Source organism: Pundamilia nyererei, unplaced genomic scaffold, assembly GCF_000239375.1.
Source record: "Pundamilia nyererei isolate P.nyererei 1_Seehausen unplaced genomic scaffold, PunNye1.0 scaffold00013, whole genome shotgun sequence".
NCBI classification, from domain to species: Eukaryota; Metazoa; Chordata; class Actinopteri; order Cichliformes; family Cichlidae; genus Pundamilia; species Pundamilia nyererei.
The window spans coordinates 6428441-6444756 of NW_005187414.1; the positions used below are offsets into that span (position 1 = coordinate 6428441).

The following is a 16316-nucleotide window of genomic DNA, read 5'->3' on the forward strand; positions in this document are numbered from 1 at the left end:
TCTTCCTTTCTTTTCCAATCACATCTCTCTTCCACTTCGCTCCTCTTTAAATCTATTTTCTCTCACGCTCTCACTTTCATGTGCTTATCTTCTGACTCTTCTTCTCTCTTGTGCCTTTTGTTTTTGCTATGTTTTTAGTTTACTGCAGTTTAGCAGCCACATCAAAATGATAAAACACAAAGAATATAGATGAAAAATACAAATTGTGCAACAGAGATTTAAAAACGGGAACCCAAGGGGCTCTGACAAAAAACACCCAAAAAAAAAAACTTCAGAACAAAAGCGCAAAGTTCGAAGAGACAAAAACAAACTGGATAAGAGAAAAGAAATGATACAAGAGAATATTTATTTTTTCTTTCTATCCTTCCTTCATTCCTTCCTTCCTTCCTTCCTCCTACCTGGAATATTCTGAAATTCTTGGGGAGTTTTTGGCTTTGTATTCTGGTTCTTTATTCTTTATTATTTAGTCTTCTGGTTATGGAAATATATTACAATTCCTGTGATTAAGTGGATCCAATGTACGACACCTGACCTGTAGTTTCCTCCTTGCTTTTGTTGTTGACTCCCCCCCTTTCCCTCCCCTTGGCTTAGTGTAATCCTCTTCTATGTCTGTCTGTCATTTCCTGTTTTATTTTGATAGTCTCTCGTTTTGTGTGCTTTCTGTTTAGTTTTGCTTTCTGTGTCTTATTGGTCGCTTCAGTCTTGTTCCTACCTGTTACTGTTCCCTGTCAATATTTGATCTCATTCTGCTCTTTGTCGTAATCGTCCTCAGCCTGTTTGAGTCCTTCTTCAATCTTTCCCTGCATACTTCTGTTTGTTGGATTACTAGCTCCTGGTATAAGTTAATTTTGTATTTTTTTGCAAGGGTTCAGCAATAAAGCTGTTTTCATTTATACTTTTGTCTGCCAAGTCCTGCATTTTGGGTCCTTCCCTGCCTAACACACAGCTGAGACGTGACACCTTTTGCTTTTGCATTTCTCACGCATCTCTGCATTTTTCCATTCCTGCTTTTGTTATTTTTGTTTTTTACTTTCTTCTGAATTGCCTTTGTTATAGAGTATGTCCCTGAGAGTGTGGGGGTCTCTGTCTTTCTAATTCCGTATGTTATCCCATATTTTTCGTGCAGTTTTTCTAGATTGCTCTGGTGCGATACTCACATCAGCAACATCATCCTCTCCACTCCTAAAGCAGATATCAAAACAGTCAAGGTATTTCTCATAATGCCGACTCACCTGTGCAAAAAACTAAAACAAAACTTTTTCTTTCTTTCACGTCAAAACATACAGAGTGAGCGATCACTTTAACTCTGTGAGCAATGAGTAAAAACCCTTTCAGCTTTTATGACCTTTCATTTTTAAGACTTGGACACCAAATGGTTTTATACATTTATCAAAGCCAACTGACTTTGGTCAGAGTGTTGTAAATATTGTAGCCTAAAGTAGAGTTGTAAGTGTTTGGGATGTATTTGAAACTTTACACAATATCACTACTGAACCTGAGAGCAGCAAAATCCTATATGTGAAAGTATCTTCCTATTATTATTATTCTTTTGACTGCTTCCTTTAGGGGCCTCCACAGCAGATCATCTACCTCTATCTCACCCTGTCCCTAGAGTCTTCCTCTGTCACACCAACTCTCTGCATGTCCTCCTTCGCTATGTCCATCAATCTGCTCTTAGGTCTTCTTTTTTTCCTCCTGCCTGGAAGCTCCATCTTCAACATCCTTTGTATCCTTTATATCCACAATGTCTGGGAGTACCAGGATGGACAGGATTGGAAATGAATACATCAGAGGGACAGCTCAGGTTGAGTGGTTTGGAGACAAAGTTAGAGAGGCTTGGCTGAGATTATTTGGACATGTGCAGAGGAGGGATGGTGGATATAATGGGCAAGAGATGTTGAAGATGGAGCTGCCAAGAGGAAGACTTCATTTCAGTTCCTCAACCTTTTCACTCTACCCTAACCCGCATTATCTGCAGCACTATTACCAAAGTCAGATAGACACCAAATGGTTTTATACATTTAAGTCTTAAATGCTCAAAGGGTTTTTATTCATCGCTCACAAGAGACTGAGTTTGCATATTTTTACATACAGTGCTATGAAAGATGATTTGTCCTGTTCCTGATTTATTGATTTATTTACTTCCTTTTTTTTTTGTCAGACTTGTTTCATATAATCAAGTAAATTTTAATATTAGACAAGGATAAACTGAGTAAATCTAAAATGCAGTTTTTAATTTCAGGGGGAAAAAGTTTTCCAAGGTTTTTCAAAAGTAATTGCCCCCTAAACCTAATAACTAGTTGTGCCACCCTTGGCAGCAAGAACTGCAATTAAGCGTTTGCAATAACTGGCTATAAGTCTTTCACATCGCTGTGGATGAATCTGGCCCACCATTCTTTCCAGAATTGTTTAATTTGAGCCAGACTGGAAGGTTTGGGGACAAGGTATTTATGTCTGCAGCTCGATCAGATTTGAACCCAGACTTTGACCAGGCCACTCCACAACCTTCATTTTGTTTTTTTGAGCCATTCAGAGGAGGACTTGCTGCTGTGTTTCGGATCATTGTCCTGAGTGTGCATGAACTCCGGAGCAGGAACTTGTGGCCGGATATTTCCATCAGGAGTTTGGTTGAGAGTAGAATTCATGTTTCCATCAATATGGCAAATCATCCAGGTACCGAAGAAGCAAAGCCACCAGACCATCACGCTACAACCACCATGTTTGACCGCTGCTGTAATATTTTATAGCAGTTGTATTGGGACTCAAACCTTCCAAATTGTTGCTTGATGCATTGCTTTTTGAGATATTTTAGCCTCACTTTGTCAGAAAGCTTCTATTTAAATGAAATTTAGCTTTCCAATAAGTGCAGTTAATCACAGTTAATTCATGATTTAGCAACATGGACAATTACTTTTTCACACAGGGCTACGTGTAGGTTTGGATTTTTCCTCCCTTGATTATAAACACTTTAATTTGCAAACTGCATGTTGTCTTTACTTGTGTTATCTTTGTCTAATATTTAAATTTGTTTGATGATCTGAAATGCAAAAAACAAAAAACTCTACAACTGTATTTCTTCTTTAATATCCCCAAAATGTAGCTGTTTCATTTACACACGCTGCTCTTTGCTGAAACGTTGTGATGGAAGAAAAGCCTTATGTTAAATTGAGCATTTTGTCATTTTTCACCTTGGAAATGTTTGCTTCAAAAACTGAAAGGATGAAAGGGAAAAACTATCATGTACATCCTACATTGAGCGTCTAGAGAATCCCCGTGTACTACGGTTCTCCGGTCTAGCCCCTCGGCAAAAGGTTTCCTTGACTTATATAAAGATGGGTAACTTTCATAAACAAGTAAACTCTCATTGAAGGACTCTGTTATTGTTCTACGTTAAAATGATCCTGAATTATGACGTTAGCAGTCATGGAATCATGCACCACATTAATCATCACTCAGAAAGTCCAGACAAGCACGCAGTACACATGCTGGTCTTTATGCACAACACTAGGAAAGAACGAGGACACGCTGATGGGTAAGAAAATAAAGAAAAATAAAAGCTGTGCAAATGATTGGAGAAACTGAAAGCGAACACTGGGTCACTTAATGCTTTAATTAAAACAGTGGACTTCAGTCAGCACTTCTCAAAACATTTGGGAGGTTCAAGGCCAGGGACAGTGCTCTCCACAATTGCCAAATGAAAACACCAAATGATGAAATGGATTTTGGAGGAGCAGCGTTTTAGTAAAGTGTAGGAATGATGTCAAGGAGCACTGAGTCTATTCTGGACACTTGTGACAGCCAAATACCTTTCTGTCCTTCCTTTCCTTTAATTTGCCACCCATCCGTGGGCCTTGATAAATGCAGACTCTTTGCGCTTGGTGACAGAACAGAACAAGACTGAATTCCAGTGAATCTAAAGTAAATTAACAAAGGCTTGACATCAGGGCAAATCGACACTGTGTGCCTTAAGCTTAAAGAGCGAGTAAAATAACCGTTCGTTCTCCAAACAGACTGACTGTCTGGAGTCTTTAGGTGCTTTAGTCTTTAAGACTTGTTTCAAATACATTTTAAGAGGCATGTAAGGGCAATCATCCCAATCTGACCACTGGGATCAGTGGATTCATTAATGTGGGTGAAAATGTACATCGTTTTAGATGGAGGTTCATTTGTTCTGCAAGTGAGATTTGGGAAATCCAGAATGTAAAAAGCTATTATAGCTTATTAGCCTCTTAAAAAATTGAGATTTAGTGTCGATTTACCCGTTAAAGGTGAAAGTCAAAGCCTCCGAACTAAAGAAAAACATGCTGAGCAAAAATCACATCTATCCAGATTTGACTCTGAACAACTGCAGTCAACACTCTGAAAGCAAGCGGAGCAGTCAAACAGTGTTTTTGCTGTTGGTTTTACCAGGAGGTAAACACACGGGGTCGTCACAGTATGAGGTGTAGTCTTTGGATGGGATGGCAGGTGATTGACAGCATGAGCATGGAGGGGAATTGGAGGGGCGGGGTGGAGTGGAGTGGGGTAAAGAAAGGGGAAAAGTGAGGAGAGGAGTTAGAGATGAGTGTGTTGGATGTGTGAGGCAGGCCTATCCTTACACTGTAGGATAGTGAGGGTGATGTGTAGTAGCAACCGGTGGGAGAGTAGAATAGATAGAAGGGTCACTATGTCGCTGTTGTACACGGAAAGAAAGGGAAGCTCAGTTGCAGTTTGATATTTAACTTTCAGTTATACTTGGCTTATTTAAGTTTGCCGAGTGTTAGTTATTATTCTTTTATGGCTTCAAAAAACTTAAAAAAAGAGCAAAAGAATGTACCAGTAGGTATAAAAAGAAAAAATAAAGAAAACCAAATCAATTCTTTTTATTTATTTAGGGGACGTTTACTCTACCTACAGCCTTTTTTCGCATTTTTCTTCCACAGCCAGGTGCTTCATTGCACTTCATTAATTTATCATCAGCAAGTGTTTTCACTTTGATAAAAGCAGAAGTTTTGACAGTTTGCCGGTCTGGAGCATTCAAGTGTGTTAACACATTGCCAAGGAGGAAAGACAACAGCAGGGATCTTACAGAGGCAGTTGTTGCCCATCCGTTGGTAAAGGGTTATAAGGCCATTTCCAAACAATTTGAAATTCAGTATTCTGCGGTGCAAAAGAGGCTTCACAAGTGGAAAACATTCAAGACAGCTGCCACCCTTCCCAGGAGGGGACATTTCAGCAAATTAACCCCAAAGGTCTGATCGTGTTCAGAGAAACGGCAACAAACCAAAGAGCTACATCTCAGACTTGCAATGCTGCAAAAAAGGAGCATGAACTAAAACTCCTCCACAACAATGTGAGATGCTGATGAAGTTTTTTAGAAAAAATTTACCTCAAGGGATTCGAGCTAAAGATGGTTCTACAAGTTATTTAATCACGAGATGTAGTGGTTAACGCATTTGTTTGGCAATGAACGGTCACTGGTTTGAGACACAAATCCCCCTCAGGGCTTTGTCACAAAGAACATCCAGTGTAAAATTCTGCCAAATCAAACATGTGGCGGTACCTCCAGCGACAACCCCACAGGACTGCGTACAGTTTGTGTCGCATGTGTCGAATGCCCAGCTGGGACAAATATGAGCAGACTGTTCACATGACCGGCTAGATGAACTAAAGCATAAGACCAAGATGAATGAGATATTAAAAAATGTATAGGGTGAAACTGCAACCCAGCTCCCTTCCACACAATTAAAAGACAATCGTTTCGTTATTGAAACTAACACTGTTTCAGAAGAAGCAGACACAAAGTGTACTGGGCACAATGATGCTATCAGTGGAAAATAAACACATTCATTTTGACTAAAAGGTGTGACTGAAACAGTGTTCATTTCAAGATAAATATCAAACCTGTTATGGATTAAATGCTAATTACAAGTTTACACTGACAATGTTAACATGCATACCAATGGATTCACCCTAACTGAGTTCTGAGTATTTAATCAACTGGGACAGTATTTAAGGAAATACACTTTTACAGACTCCTGCCTGAGAACTGGATGAGAAGATTGTGAAGCTCAACTAAGAATTCAGCTGGTCGATAATTTCTGCTGATACCGGCCAGCTAAAGATACTGGCATCCATGTATGTGAGATACGCTGATATTACAAATTTTTTGTTTATTTTTATTATTTCACTATGACAATGTGCATTAATATGTGCATGAAAACATTTTTAAAACATCAGCATTAATAATCTGAAATGAGGGCAAACCCTAAAATACAATCTGGGTCAGACTCTAAAGTCTTATCCTGACATTTATATCCAATAATTAAGAAGCGACATCCTTAGCTTAGCTTAAAGAAACGTGTCCAAACAGCTCTACTTGCCAGTAATTACTTAAAATAACACTTTAACGTGTTAAACTTTGATGTGCTAAAACAGAAGCGTAAAACGAGAATTTGTTGTCTTGTGCTGAGGTTATTTTTGACACAACCAGTTGCCAAGCAATCAGCTGCTGCTGCTGCAGGAAGTTGCTGATCTGAGTCAAGAAAATTCACCAAATAATCCTCTCTGAAAATGGCAGTTTCTCAGTTAGACAATTTGTTTCTTTTTCCAGGAATAAACACTAAAGATATAACGTAGGAAACAGTGAATTTTAGAAATGAGTTTAAAGTGCGGCTGGAATTTGTTTTTGCCTTTTTGAGAATGAATTCAAAGTGAAAGCAGTGTAATGTTCAGCTCTGCACCGCCGTGTCTCCGTGCTATATTATTGTGATTTACTGCAATGGACGTTTCCCCTAATATATAAATTAACAGCTTTCTACAGATTTGCAAGCCTTAAGCAGAACTGAAAATGCTTAAGCAGAGATCTTCACTGTTGCATTCACTTCAATCAGCAGTGTGGTTGTGATCTCAGGGAAATTCATTTCCTGTTATCTCATGACAATGAAGCAATTAAAGCCGGATCAAAGCTAACAAAATGTGATTACTCGAGACAATTAAGTCATGAAATGGAGATAAAGGGATTAAAAAAATATATGAGAAAACAAAGCTGCTCCCCGTTTGTGTAATGTGGCAACAGCCGCTGCACAGGATTCCACTGATGTCCACATTAAGCAGGTTATTAAATGAATCATTTTACTTTGTACGGCTCAATGCTGTAATCAACCCCTGTGACTCCATTATTAGTATGCATGTTAACACCAGAACGCACCCTTTCGATCCATTCTACGGCCGTATGAGTGATATTTAGGAGGAAATGAGGAGCTACTGCCCTGATAAATAAGCTAAGAAAAAGGTAGACTAATTAATGTTAAAGTTTAACTGAGTATGTGAACAGGAGGAAATGCATTCGCTAAACCAGTGTGCGTCAAGAAGATGGGAAACACACCTCGCGTTACTTTGAACAGAACTGGCATTAAAGCAAAACACACACATGTCGAGGCACATGTGGTGAAAGCAACAAGGAGATGGTGTGTGTCCCATAGTTTGACTCGGTGAAAATGATGTCCACTTTTGAAGTTTGCTTCAAAAATGTCTGAAGTCTTGTTGGAAAATGCTCGGATGAAATATGGAAGTGTGAAATGTGGAAAATGGGTGATTGATGAGTGGAAGGAAAGTGTCATTAGGCATTATAAAACATTACAAACACTTCATGATAACAGTTAATAATAAAATATAATAATAAACAGTTAAATAATAAAATTATGAGAATAAAATGTTGAATTAAGTTTGGTATTTTTAAGAAGAAAAGTAAACAGCCGTTACCTGCCAGAGTTTTATAATCGAGCAGATCAAACAAAACGATAGCCACTGCTGACCACGTGATGATAAGGGCCATGACCATCAGCCAGGCCATTGGTGAGGTGAACGTTAATATGACATCATCCAGAAATGTCCTCTGATTGGGCCGAGATGGAGAGGCCACCTCCCTGATGCTGGTCTGACTGCTCATTGGTGAAGATAGCTGGGAGCAGAGGGAGAGAGGAGAAGGAAGGAGATGGAAACTTGAGTTTGAAGGGGGTCTGGGCATTGAAATACTTGCAAGAATGTTTAAAAATTTTAAAGCATCACTGCAAAACCCATTCAGTGTAAAGTTACTGAATCCCCCACTGATTACTGAACAATATTGGCCTGTGCATTGGCAAATTTGCACACAATATAATATAATTTTATATAAAAATGCATTCTCAAAGTCGTATCATTGTAATAGTGCTGAACTAACACACTTTATATTTTGATTCAATTCTTTTTTAATTTATTTAATGTATTTTTTAATGTCTGTTATTTATTTATATTAATTTAATGTAAGCTTTGTCTGTTAATTCGTGAAGAGTACTTACACAGACTTTCATTGCTCAGTGTAACCATTGTGTTTTGCAGTGTACATGACAATCATTTGTTATTTATTAGCAAATTACAATATATGTGTGAGTCCTAGCTAGGCTTTCTGGATTGTAAGAAGGCATTACAATAGTGAGAACTCTAGTGATTCATTCCAGCATGGCATGAATAACATGTCAAATTATTTCAATTTCAATTTCATGTTTTTTTATTTTTTTATTTTAAGAATAAGTGGGGCATAATTTCAGTGAGACATATATAGATGTGCAACAAATTGCTTCTTTTAAGTGTAAAGTGACCATGACAAGCTCGAAACGTGAGTTCAAGTGCACTGCAACTTAAGGAAACACAGGAAAATAGAAAAATGCTGAGAAAGCCTACAAAACTCAACAGAAGTGTTTTTGGGGGAAGCAATAACGTGACGGACCAGCTGCAGAATGATAGAAATGGAAACATTAGAATGATGACACACCTAAACAAAGTGAAGGATTCATCGGTGTTGTGAGGGAGAAAAAGATGTGGATAATGTTTGTTGTTTTAATCACACGACGCATATAATACCGTAGATACATGTTTGCTATTAGCTGTTTACTGTTAGCTTGTCACTTCTGCAGCTGCTCTGTAACATTATTGTCTCCACAAAAACACTTCTGCTGTATTTTGTAGGGTGTTTTTATTGTTTTTTTGTGAAGCCTTTTTTTTTCTATTCCAGTTGTGTTCTATTCATATTTTATTATTTATTTTATCTTTTATTATCTGCTTGTGTTTTCTTAAGTTGCAGTGTGTTTGACCTCTCAGGGCCACCGTAGAATGCATTGAAATAACAATCAAAAATATGGCTGAAGAAGAGGGAGTTTTGTTAAATAATAACATAATAAGATGTACATATAAGTGTATCCATAAATATTAAGTGATGACAAAACCGTTACCTAGTTAACGCTCAGTTCTAGCTTACTTACCGACTGTAGTTTACCAAAAACGTTTCTTCTGTGACTTCAGCGAAGTTAGGGTAGTTTTCCTAGGTCCAAGGTTTTAAAGCAACGTTTAACAGAAACAAATAATCTGATATTAAATGACAATTAGCATTAAAACAGATGTTTCAAGCATTTTAAAAACCACACAAACCTCTGGAGCGTTGGAGGGCTAAATGTTTTGTGGTCCTAAACTGACAGTGAATGCTGGTTACAGGAGTTGCAAAGTGTGTTATGTGACATTGTGCAGATATGTTACCACCACAAATTCACTGCACCCGCACTGTCAATTTGTGCTCAATATAACAGAGTAACTGGCACGTCTGTGGCATTGATGTTAGCAGCTCAATGCGCAGCAGGTGTTTATTTATGCAGCATTTTGTTTTTCTACGTCAGGATGAACACAAGCTGCATGAGGAGGAGAGGGGCAGAGCGACAGAAAGACGAGGAAGAGAGAGACAAACAGAAGAGATAAGACGATTACATCCCCGCTCCAAAATCGGCGCTTCAAGACAAATTACTTCTCTAAACAAAGTTTTCATCACTGTATGGCAGCGGGGGCCGCGCTCCAGTAACATGATTACATGCCCGTGTTAGGTTGTTTGTGTTCATTATGTGGCGCTTGGGATGATTCTTTTTTTCTCTCCCCTCTTTCTGCGCCTGCCTCTCACACGGCGTATCTGCTAATATGAAAGGAGAGATTTGAAGAAACTGCTCTGTATCCTTCTCTTTAATTAGACTCTGAAGGATGCAGATCCATGTGAGTGCTGCGTGCTTTGTGCAGGTCTGGTTTAAGCATTCATTATGAAAGTCTCATTAAGAGAATCAGCTGCTGTTTCTCACCTTTGATGCCAATTAATTTAAACTCAGTATAGAGTGGTGACAATGTTTTTGCTGTCCTCTTATTACATAATGAATGTACCACAAGGCAAAATGCATACCCATGTTATTTCTCCACTTTCTTCTTCTGCTGAGTTAAACCCAGTCACGTGAGTATCTGGGCTACATTGTACTCTATAAAGTAGCAGCTATTATTTCTTGATATTTTGCAAAGAAAATGGGAAACAGGTGCTCTGATGTATTGAAGCATGTGTAGACATTTGTGGAAATACTGTATATAAGGCAAACTGGACAAATCTAATGGGCTTGAAAGTCAAGATTTAGTATGACCACCTTTGTCCTTCTCCAGGCTTCTTTAAGGAGATTCAAAGCTGTTCTTTGGATGTTGGCTTCCTTTTGTTCTGTTCTCTGTCAAGATCATCCCAAACTGCTTCACAAATTTTGAGGTTTGGGCTCCGAGGTGGCCAATCCATGACCGATAGTGTTATATTGTGTGTTCTTTTATCCACTTTTACTGCATTGACAGCGTGTTTCGGATCATTGTCATCCTAAGAAAGTGAAGCCATTTCCAACTCGACAGTTTCTAAAGGGTATTGTATGATGGATTGAAATCCAGCAACAAACTCCCCAACACCACTGGCTCTAATGCAGCTCAAAACCATCGCAGAGTCTTCATCCTATTTTCCATGCTATAGGCGGTTGTGATCTCACTGTTGGACCTCCCTCCTGACCTGGCGATTTGAACCAAATATTTCAACTTTGGATGAATCGGTCTGTTGATTTTCAGTCCAGTTCTTCTGTAATTTAGCATACCTCTGCCTTTTCTCCCTATTTCCCTTCCTTAAGAATGGTTTTTTGACAGCCACCCCTCCACTGAGCCATTTCTGATGGCTTTGACAAACAGAAGGTGGATCAACTGAAGGTCCAGATGCATCTCCCAGGTCTTGTTTAAGACCTGAGACTTGAAGATACTCTTCATCAGCTGTTTGTAGGCCTGCCTTCTTTTGTGCTTCACTTGACCAGTTTCCTTAATTTTTTTTAAGCGCATAGTGCACGCCATGCGATAGGCTGCAAATAACAAAGTTCTTAAAGATCCAATTTAAAATTGGCTCTTTGCTCAGTTGTCTGTTCTGTGCAGGCAGAACACTGATTCATCTGTTGAGTTAGGTCCTTTTTTTTTTTTGCTTGAATGATTCACAGGTCAGTGTTAAGTGGACACACACCATGCTGCAATATATCAAGTCTCAACTAACAGCTCTTTGAGAATCACCTTGTTTGTACAAAAATAATACGTCGCGGCTGTGCTATCTTTTACATTTTTCACACATTCAATTCTTTCTTTTTTTTCAGCATGGGGTTCACAAAGTAAAATGTTAAGATTCTGTAGCTGGTCTCGGGCTGACCTTTCTTTTGCAGCGTTCAGTTAACAAGTTGCAAAATCAATTTAACATAATTCTACCCACTCACAACCTAATGCACATTTTTGTGTTCGTCTGATTCGAGAAAGCTGAGCATTGATCTGGTGAACAACAGCTGCCGTCTGTGTTATTTCAGAAGCTGAGCTGAGAGCGCGTGCGCGTGATGTAAAGGCCGACCATTGATCAAGCGAAGCCTTGGCAACAGTTAGTCGGGCCAACATATTGATTTGCAGCAACTAAAACAGCAACAATGTTACAATGACAGAAGGACTGGAGAGCAGTCAAAATCTCCTGCAGCAGGTAGAGGGGAAAACCTGCACAGTGCAAAGATCCACTTCACTGTTCTGCTACTAAATGTATTAATTAAGTTTATTTCCTCTGTGTTTGAAAGTTTCTGTCAAACTGTGTGTCACAGTCTGCAACCTTTTCCCTTTTAATTTTCCTCACTTGCTTTGGTCTATTTCCTGAATTAGACTTAAATGGGACCTGCTTGCTCATTTTTAAATTCAATAACATTATTCTTGGACTCAACTAGAACAGCTTTGTATGACCCTGATATTTAGATGCATTAGTTTAAAATGAGTATTCACCACTGCAGCAGTGCATAGAGTCGTGGTATATAGTCTTTGAATTATAAGGTTTCATATACAGTATGAGGACTTCCGTTAAAAAACTAGGTGATCCTTAGTCAGGTCTTAAAATGATGTAAATAAAACCACAGATGAACAACAGCACATGACATATTCCACTGTGTCATTATTTACTGAACCAACACTAAACCTCACTGCAGGAGCAGTGAGTGAAAAGCCAAGTACACCCTGACTGCTTCCATAGGAATTAAGTAACAGTCACTAATAAATGCACTTGATTAATTGTCCATCAGCAAGTGTGAGCACCTCTATAAAAGCAGATGTTTTGGTAGTTTGATGGTCTGGAGCCTTTAGGTGTGTGTTAACATGAGGCCAGGGAGAAAAGACAACAGCACTGGTCGTAAAGAATTAGTTGTTGCGGCCGATCAATGTGGGAAGGGTTATAAAACAATTTCCAGGCAATTTGATCTCCATCGTTTTACTGTAAGAGAGATCATTCACAAGTCAAAGACAGTTTCTCATCTTCAATGAAATGGACAAAAAGCTGAAAAGCTACATCTCAGACTCTACGAGGGTCAGTTATTCCCAGGAGAACATGTTTTGGAACATGGCAGCATGGCTTAGGTTTGTGAAGCTACATCCTAAGAAACCACTTCTGAACTTCTGTAACAATCTGTCTTTTGACAGATGACACTAAAGCGGACATGTTTGACTAAAATGTACATCGCTGAACATTGATGAACACCAAACAGAGCGTTCCAGCACAAACACGCCACACCAACTGTCCAGCACGGTGGTGGAAAGGTGATATTTTGGGTTTGTTTTCCAGCCAAAGGACCTGGTCACTTTGCAGTTATTGAGATGACAATGACCTCCTCTATATACCAAATTATTCTAGATTCAAATACGAGACCATCCATAGGACGGACAAACCTTGGCCCACACCCGGGTCACTGAGCAGAACATACGGTGGCCCTGAGAGGCCAAACGGACTGCAACTTAAGGGGAATGGATTTTGAACATGGAGCTGCCAGGCAAAAATGGGAAAAAAGGAAGACCACGGAGAAGATTCATGAATGTGGAGAACATACAGAAGGCTGGTGTAGCAGAGGAGGATGCTAGGGATAGGGTGAGGTGGAGGAAGATGGTCAGCTGTGGCAGCTAAAGAAAGAAGATGAAAATAGCTGAGGCGACTGCACAGTTCTGCCAGCATGCATAATACATCTTGGTTACCGTACCCAATTAATACAGCAGACATGAATAATAATTTACACCAACTGGGAAAAGCATTCAGAAGATAAAGAAACTGCTTTCACAACAACAAACTGTTTTTGAACATTTCTGATCTGAGAAATGCACCAAAGAGAAAGAAATGTAATGCACTCTGCGTGTATATATCCACCTTCAAATACAGACGACCCAGCCCACCTGCTGTTACCCTCGAGCTCTGAGCTTGATCTGCACTCACACACACAATGGCCGACTGGTGCTGCCTCCTCCTCCACGACAAAGGAATGAGCAGAATTAGAACAATGTGGGTGCCGACAACTAACTGGCAAATGAAAGGGCAAATGAAAGACAACAACAGCTTGGTCAAAACTCTGAGTCACCGAATGCTGTAAGGAGGAGTCAGCACAGTACTGCTTACAAAGTAAACTTGCTAGTAATGTTTCCAGTTTTGAGCTGCTTTTATTTCACCGTCAAATGGCGGTTTGTCTCATCAGGAAAGCCCAGATGTTCATGAGTGTGAATGCAGGGGTTTTTTTGCATTATTGTCCTCGTTACTTTGAAATACAGCACCAAATACAACCCAAACCACTGATAAATGCTTGTTATCAGGATGATAAATTCCTAAAATTATCATGGATTTACTGCATGGAGGTGAAAATATATTTGCACATGTGGTTCAGTTTCTGGGCACGATAAATGAAGAGTTATTTATATGTGAGCCTTTTCTCTTTGTTCTATTTTACAAGTTATTTGATGGCACAGAGGAACAGGAAAAAGAGTAAAGCGTGAGAAAGAAGAAAGGCAATTGTTTCAACATCAGAGCGAGTGTTTTCAAATGCAGTTGTTCCCCACCTGGGGTTCAGGACCCCCTATGGATACGAAGACATGTTAGAGAGACCCCAAGATGCTTTGAAACAAAGAAAGGGGAATATATCTTTTTCCTTTCTTTTGGAAATTTCAATTCTTTGAACTCTGCAGGCTTTAATAAATAACACACGTAGCTCCATTTTAAGGGGGTCACAAGTGAAAAGGGTTGGTAGGTACAGGTTTAATGGGGGCATATAGGATGAATTATGGTCCTAACAACAGTACTGAGCAAAAAAGTTGCTTTTTCACTAGATTTTGTGCTGACAGTGGTTGTGGTTTTCTATCTTTGCCAACTGCTAATTTCAAAGCATAGTACATTTAGGACACTTTATAGTTTTTAGACACGTTGGTTTTGGAATTACAGGTAAGTGCTCAATATCATTACATCCATGCAGAAAGAGAGCAACTGGTCATCATATAGAATTAAGTCATGAAGGAGAAATTTAATGTAATTTTACTTGCAGTCTTGAGCAGTAGGTCTCAAGGCTTTCAGAAGGTCTTTCAAAGTTTTTCTGTTTTTTCATGCTTTTTCAGTCTAGTCCTTGTACCAGACCGTTTTCACAAAGTTTCTTATGTTTGTTGAGCCACTTAACACTGACAATGAATCATTCAAGGATCAAAAAACACCTCAGTAAAAGGATGAAGCAGTGTTGTGTCGACCTATAACAGACAACTTAGCAAAGGACCAATTTCAATGTGTCTCTTTAGGCACTTTGTTAGTAGCAGCCTGTTAGAAAAATGCATAGTTTGTTTGCATTTTTTCATTGAAACTACAGAAAATGACAAAGATAGCACAGTCTGACAGAGATATGAGAGTATTTTTGTACCAACAAGGGGACTCCTAAAGAGCTATTACCTGAAAACTTGCTATATCTCTGCATGGTGTGCAGTTTGTCCTTAATAGATTTGAGGAAACTGGAGAGGTGGAGGAGAAGAAAAACTATCACGAGTAAAATCTGTCTACAACAGAGAAACAGTCGTGCCCTTAAGAAATAGGAAAATATCCAGCAAAGACCCAAAACAGGACCTGAAAGATTAATCTGGGGCTTCAGTTGATCCATCTACTGTTCACTGAATCCTGACCAGAAATGGTTTCAATGGAAGGGAGACTATCAAGAAACAATTCTTAAGGAAGTGAAATAGGGAGGAAAGGCTGAGGGACACGAAATTACACAAGATTTAGAGTGAAAATCAGTGGTAACAGGTCCCAAGGAGTGGTAAACCCAGCCATCAGTAAAACATGATGGAGGCTCTGTTATGATTTGTGGCTGAAATTTGTTTGGTGAAGGTGAAGAATCCATGACTGATAGTGTTCATTGTTTGTTTTTCTATCCAGCTGTGGCACGATCACCAACACCAATGAATAGCATCTAAATGGGAGTCTTATAGTCTACACCTCATGTGTGCACATATTTCCCATTTTCCTATAATTCAAAAGTAAAAGGAATGAGGGTTGTCTCAAGACTTTTGTACAGCCACTAATGTCTAATCACAATGTCAAGAACACATTTTTAAACTGACCCTCAGTTTAAAAGACCATTTGTGGTCCCTTCAAAACCTCAAGAGGAAACGGTGACATAAGAGATATGGCCCAGATGGTTCTCCATGTTATTAATAGCGCCATCTCACTGGCTGTTAGTTACCTAATATCTATTTTAAATGACAATTAAAAAAAGAGTAACTGGGTGGATTGCAAACACTCTCACATTTCTGTTTTGAATTTATTACTTTTATAAGTTTTAAAAGAGTGAAATGGATTTTTAAAGTACCTTAGTCTTTGAAGTTGCTGGATGTTCACTGATAATCTTCAGTCCTTCAAGGGCTCTGGGAATGCTGTGTTACCATAGTATGTACCAACGAGTATGTAACTCCTTGTCAAGTCCTGTTTTTAACTCGAGTCGATTATGAGAAAAACACATTAAATTGTCTTAAGCCAGATCACAGCGGGTCTAAAAATACACAAAAACTTTCCCACAAGTGGCGTGAAACTGGGATAAAATCCAAGAAACTAAGTTTTGTGTCCCAAAAAGTTACCAGGGCGAGGTTTCTGAGATTTCAGTGCTGGAGAGAGTGGGACAGAA

The 16316-nt window shown here is 39.0% G+C and overlaps 1 protein-coding gene across 3 annotated transcripts in view; it reads right to left on the reverse strand.

The window, feature by feature from the left end:
- Positions 1 to 16076, reverse strand: part of trdn (triadin) — a 21632-nt gene extending 5556 nt beyond the window's left edge. Inside the window, exons 1-4 of one of the 3 annotated variants that reach the window (XM_005725045.2) lie at positions 16005 to 16076; positions 9279 to 9337; positions 7744 to 7942; positions 4408 to 4449 (exon numbers count right to left, since the gene is read on the reverse strand). In XM_005725045.2, the coding sequence (XP_005725102.1) occupies positions 4408 to 4449; positions 7744 to 7930 (229 nt within the window). In that variant the 5' untranslated portion in view covers positions 7931 to 7942; positions 9279 to 9337; positions 16005 to 16076. The remainder of the gene's footprint in view (positions 1 to 4407; positions 4450 to 7743; positions 7943 to 9278; positions 9338 to 16004) is intronic. The other 2 variants (XM_005725047.2, XM_013908743.1) reach the window with 2 other exon arrangements.
- Between the last annotated feature and the right edge of the window lie 240 nt (positions 16077 to 16316).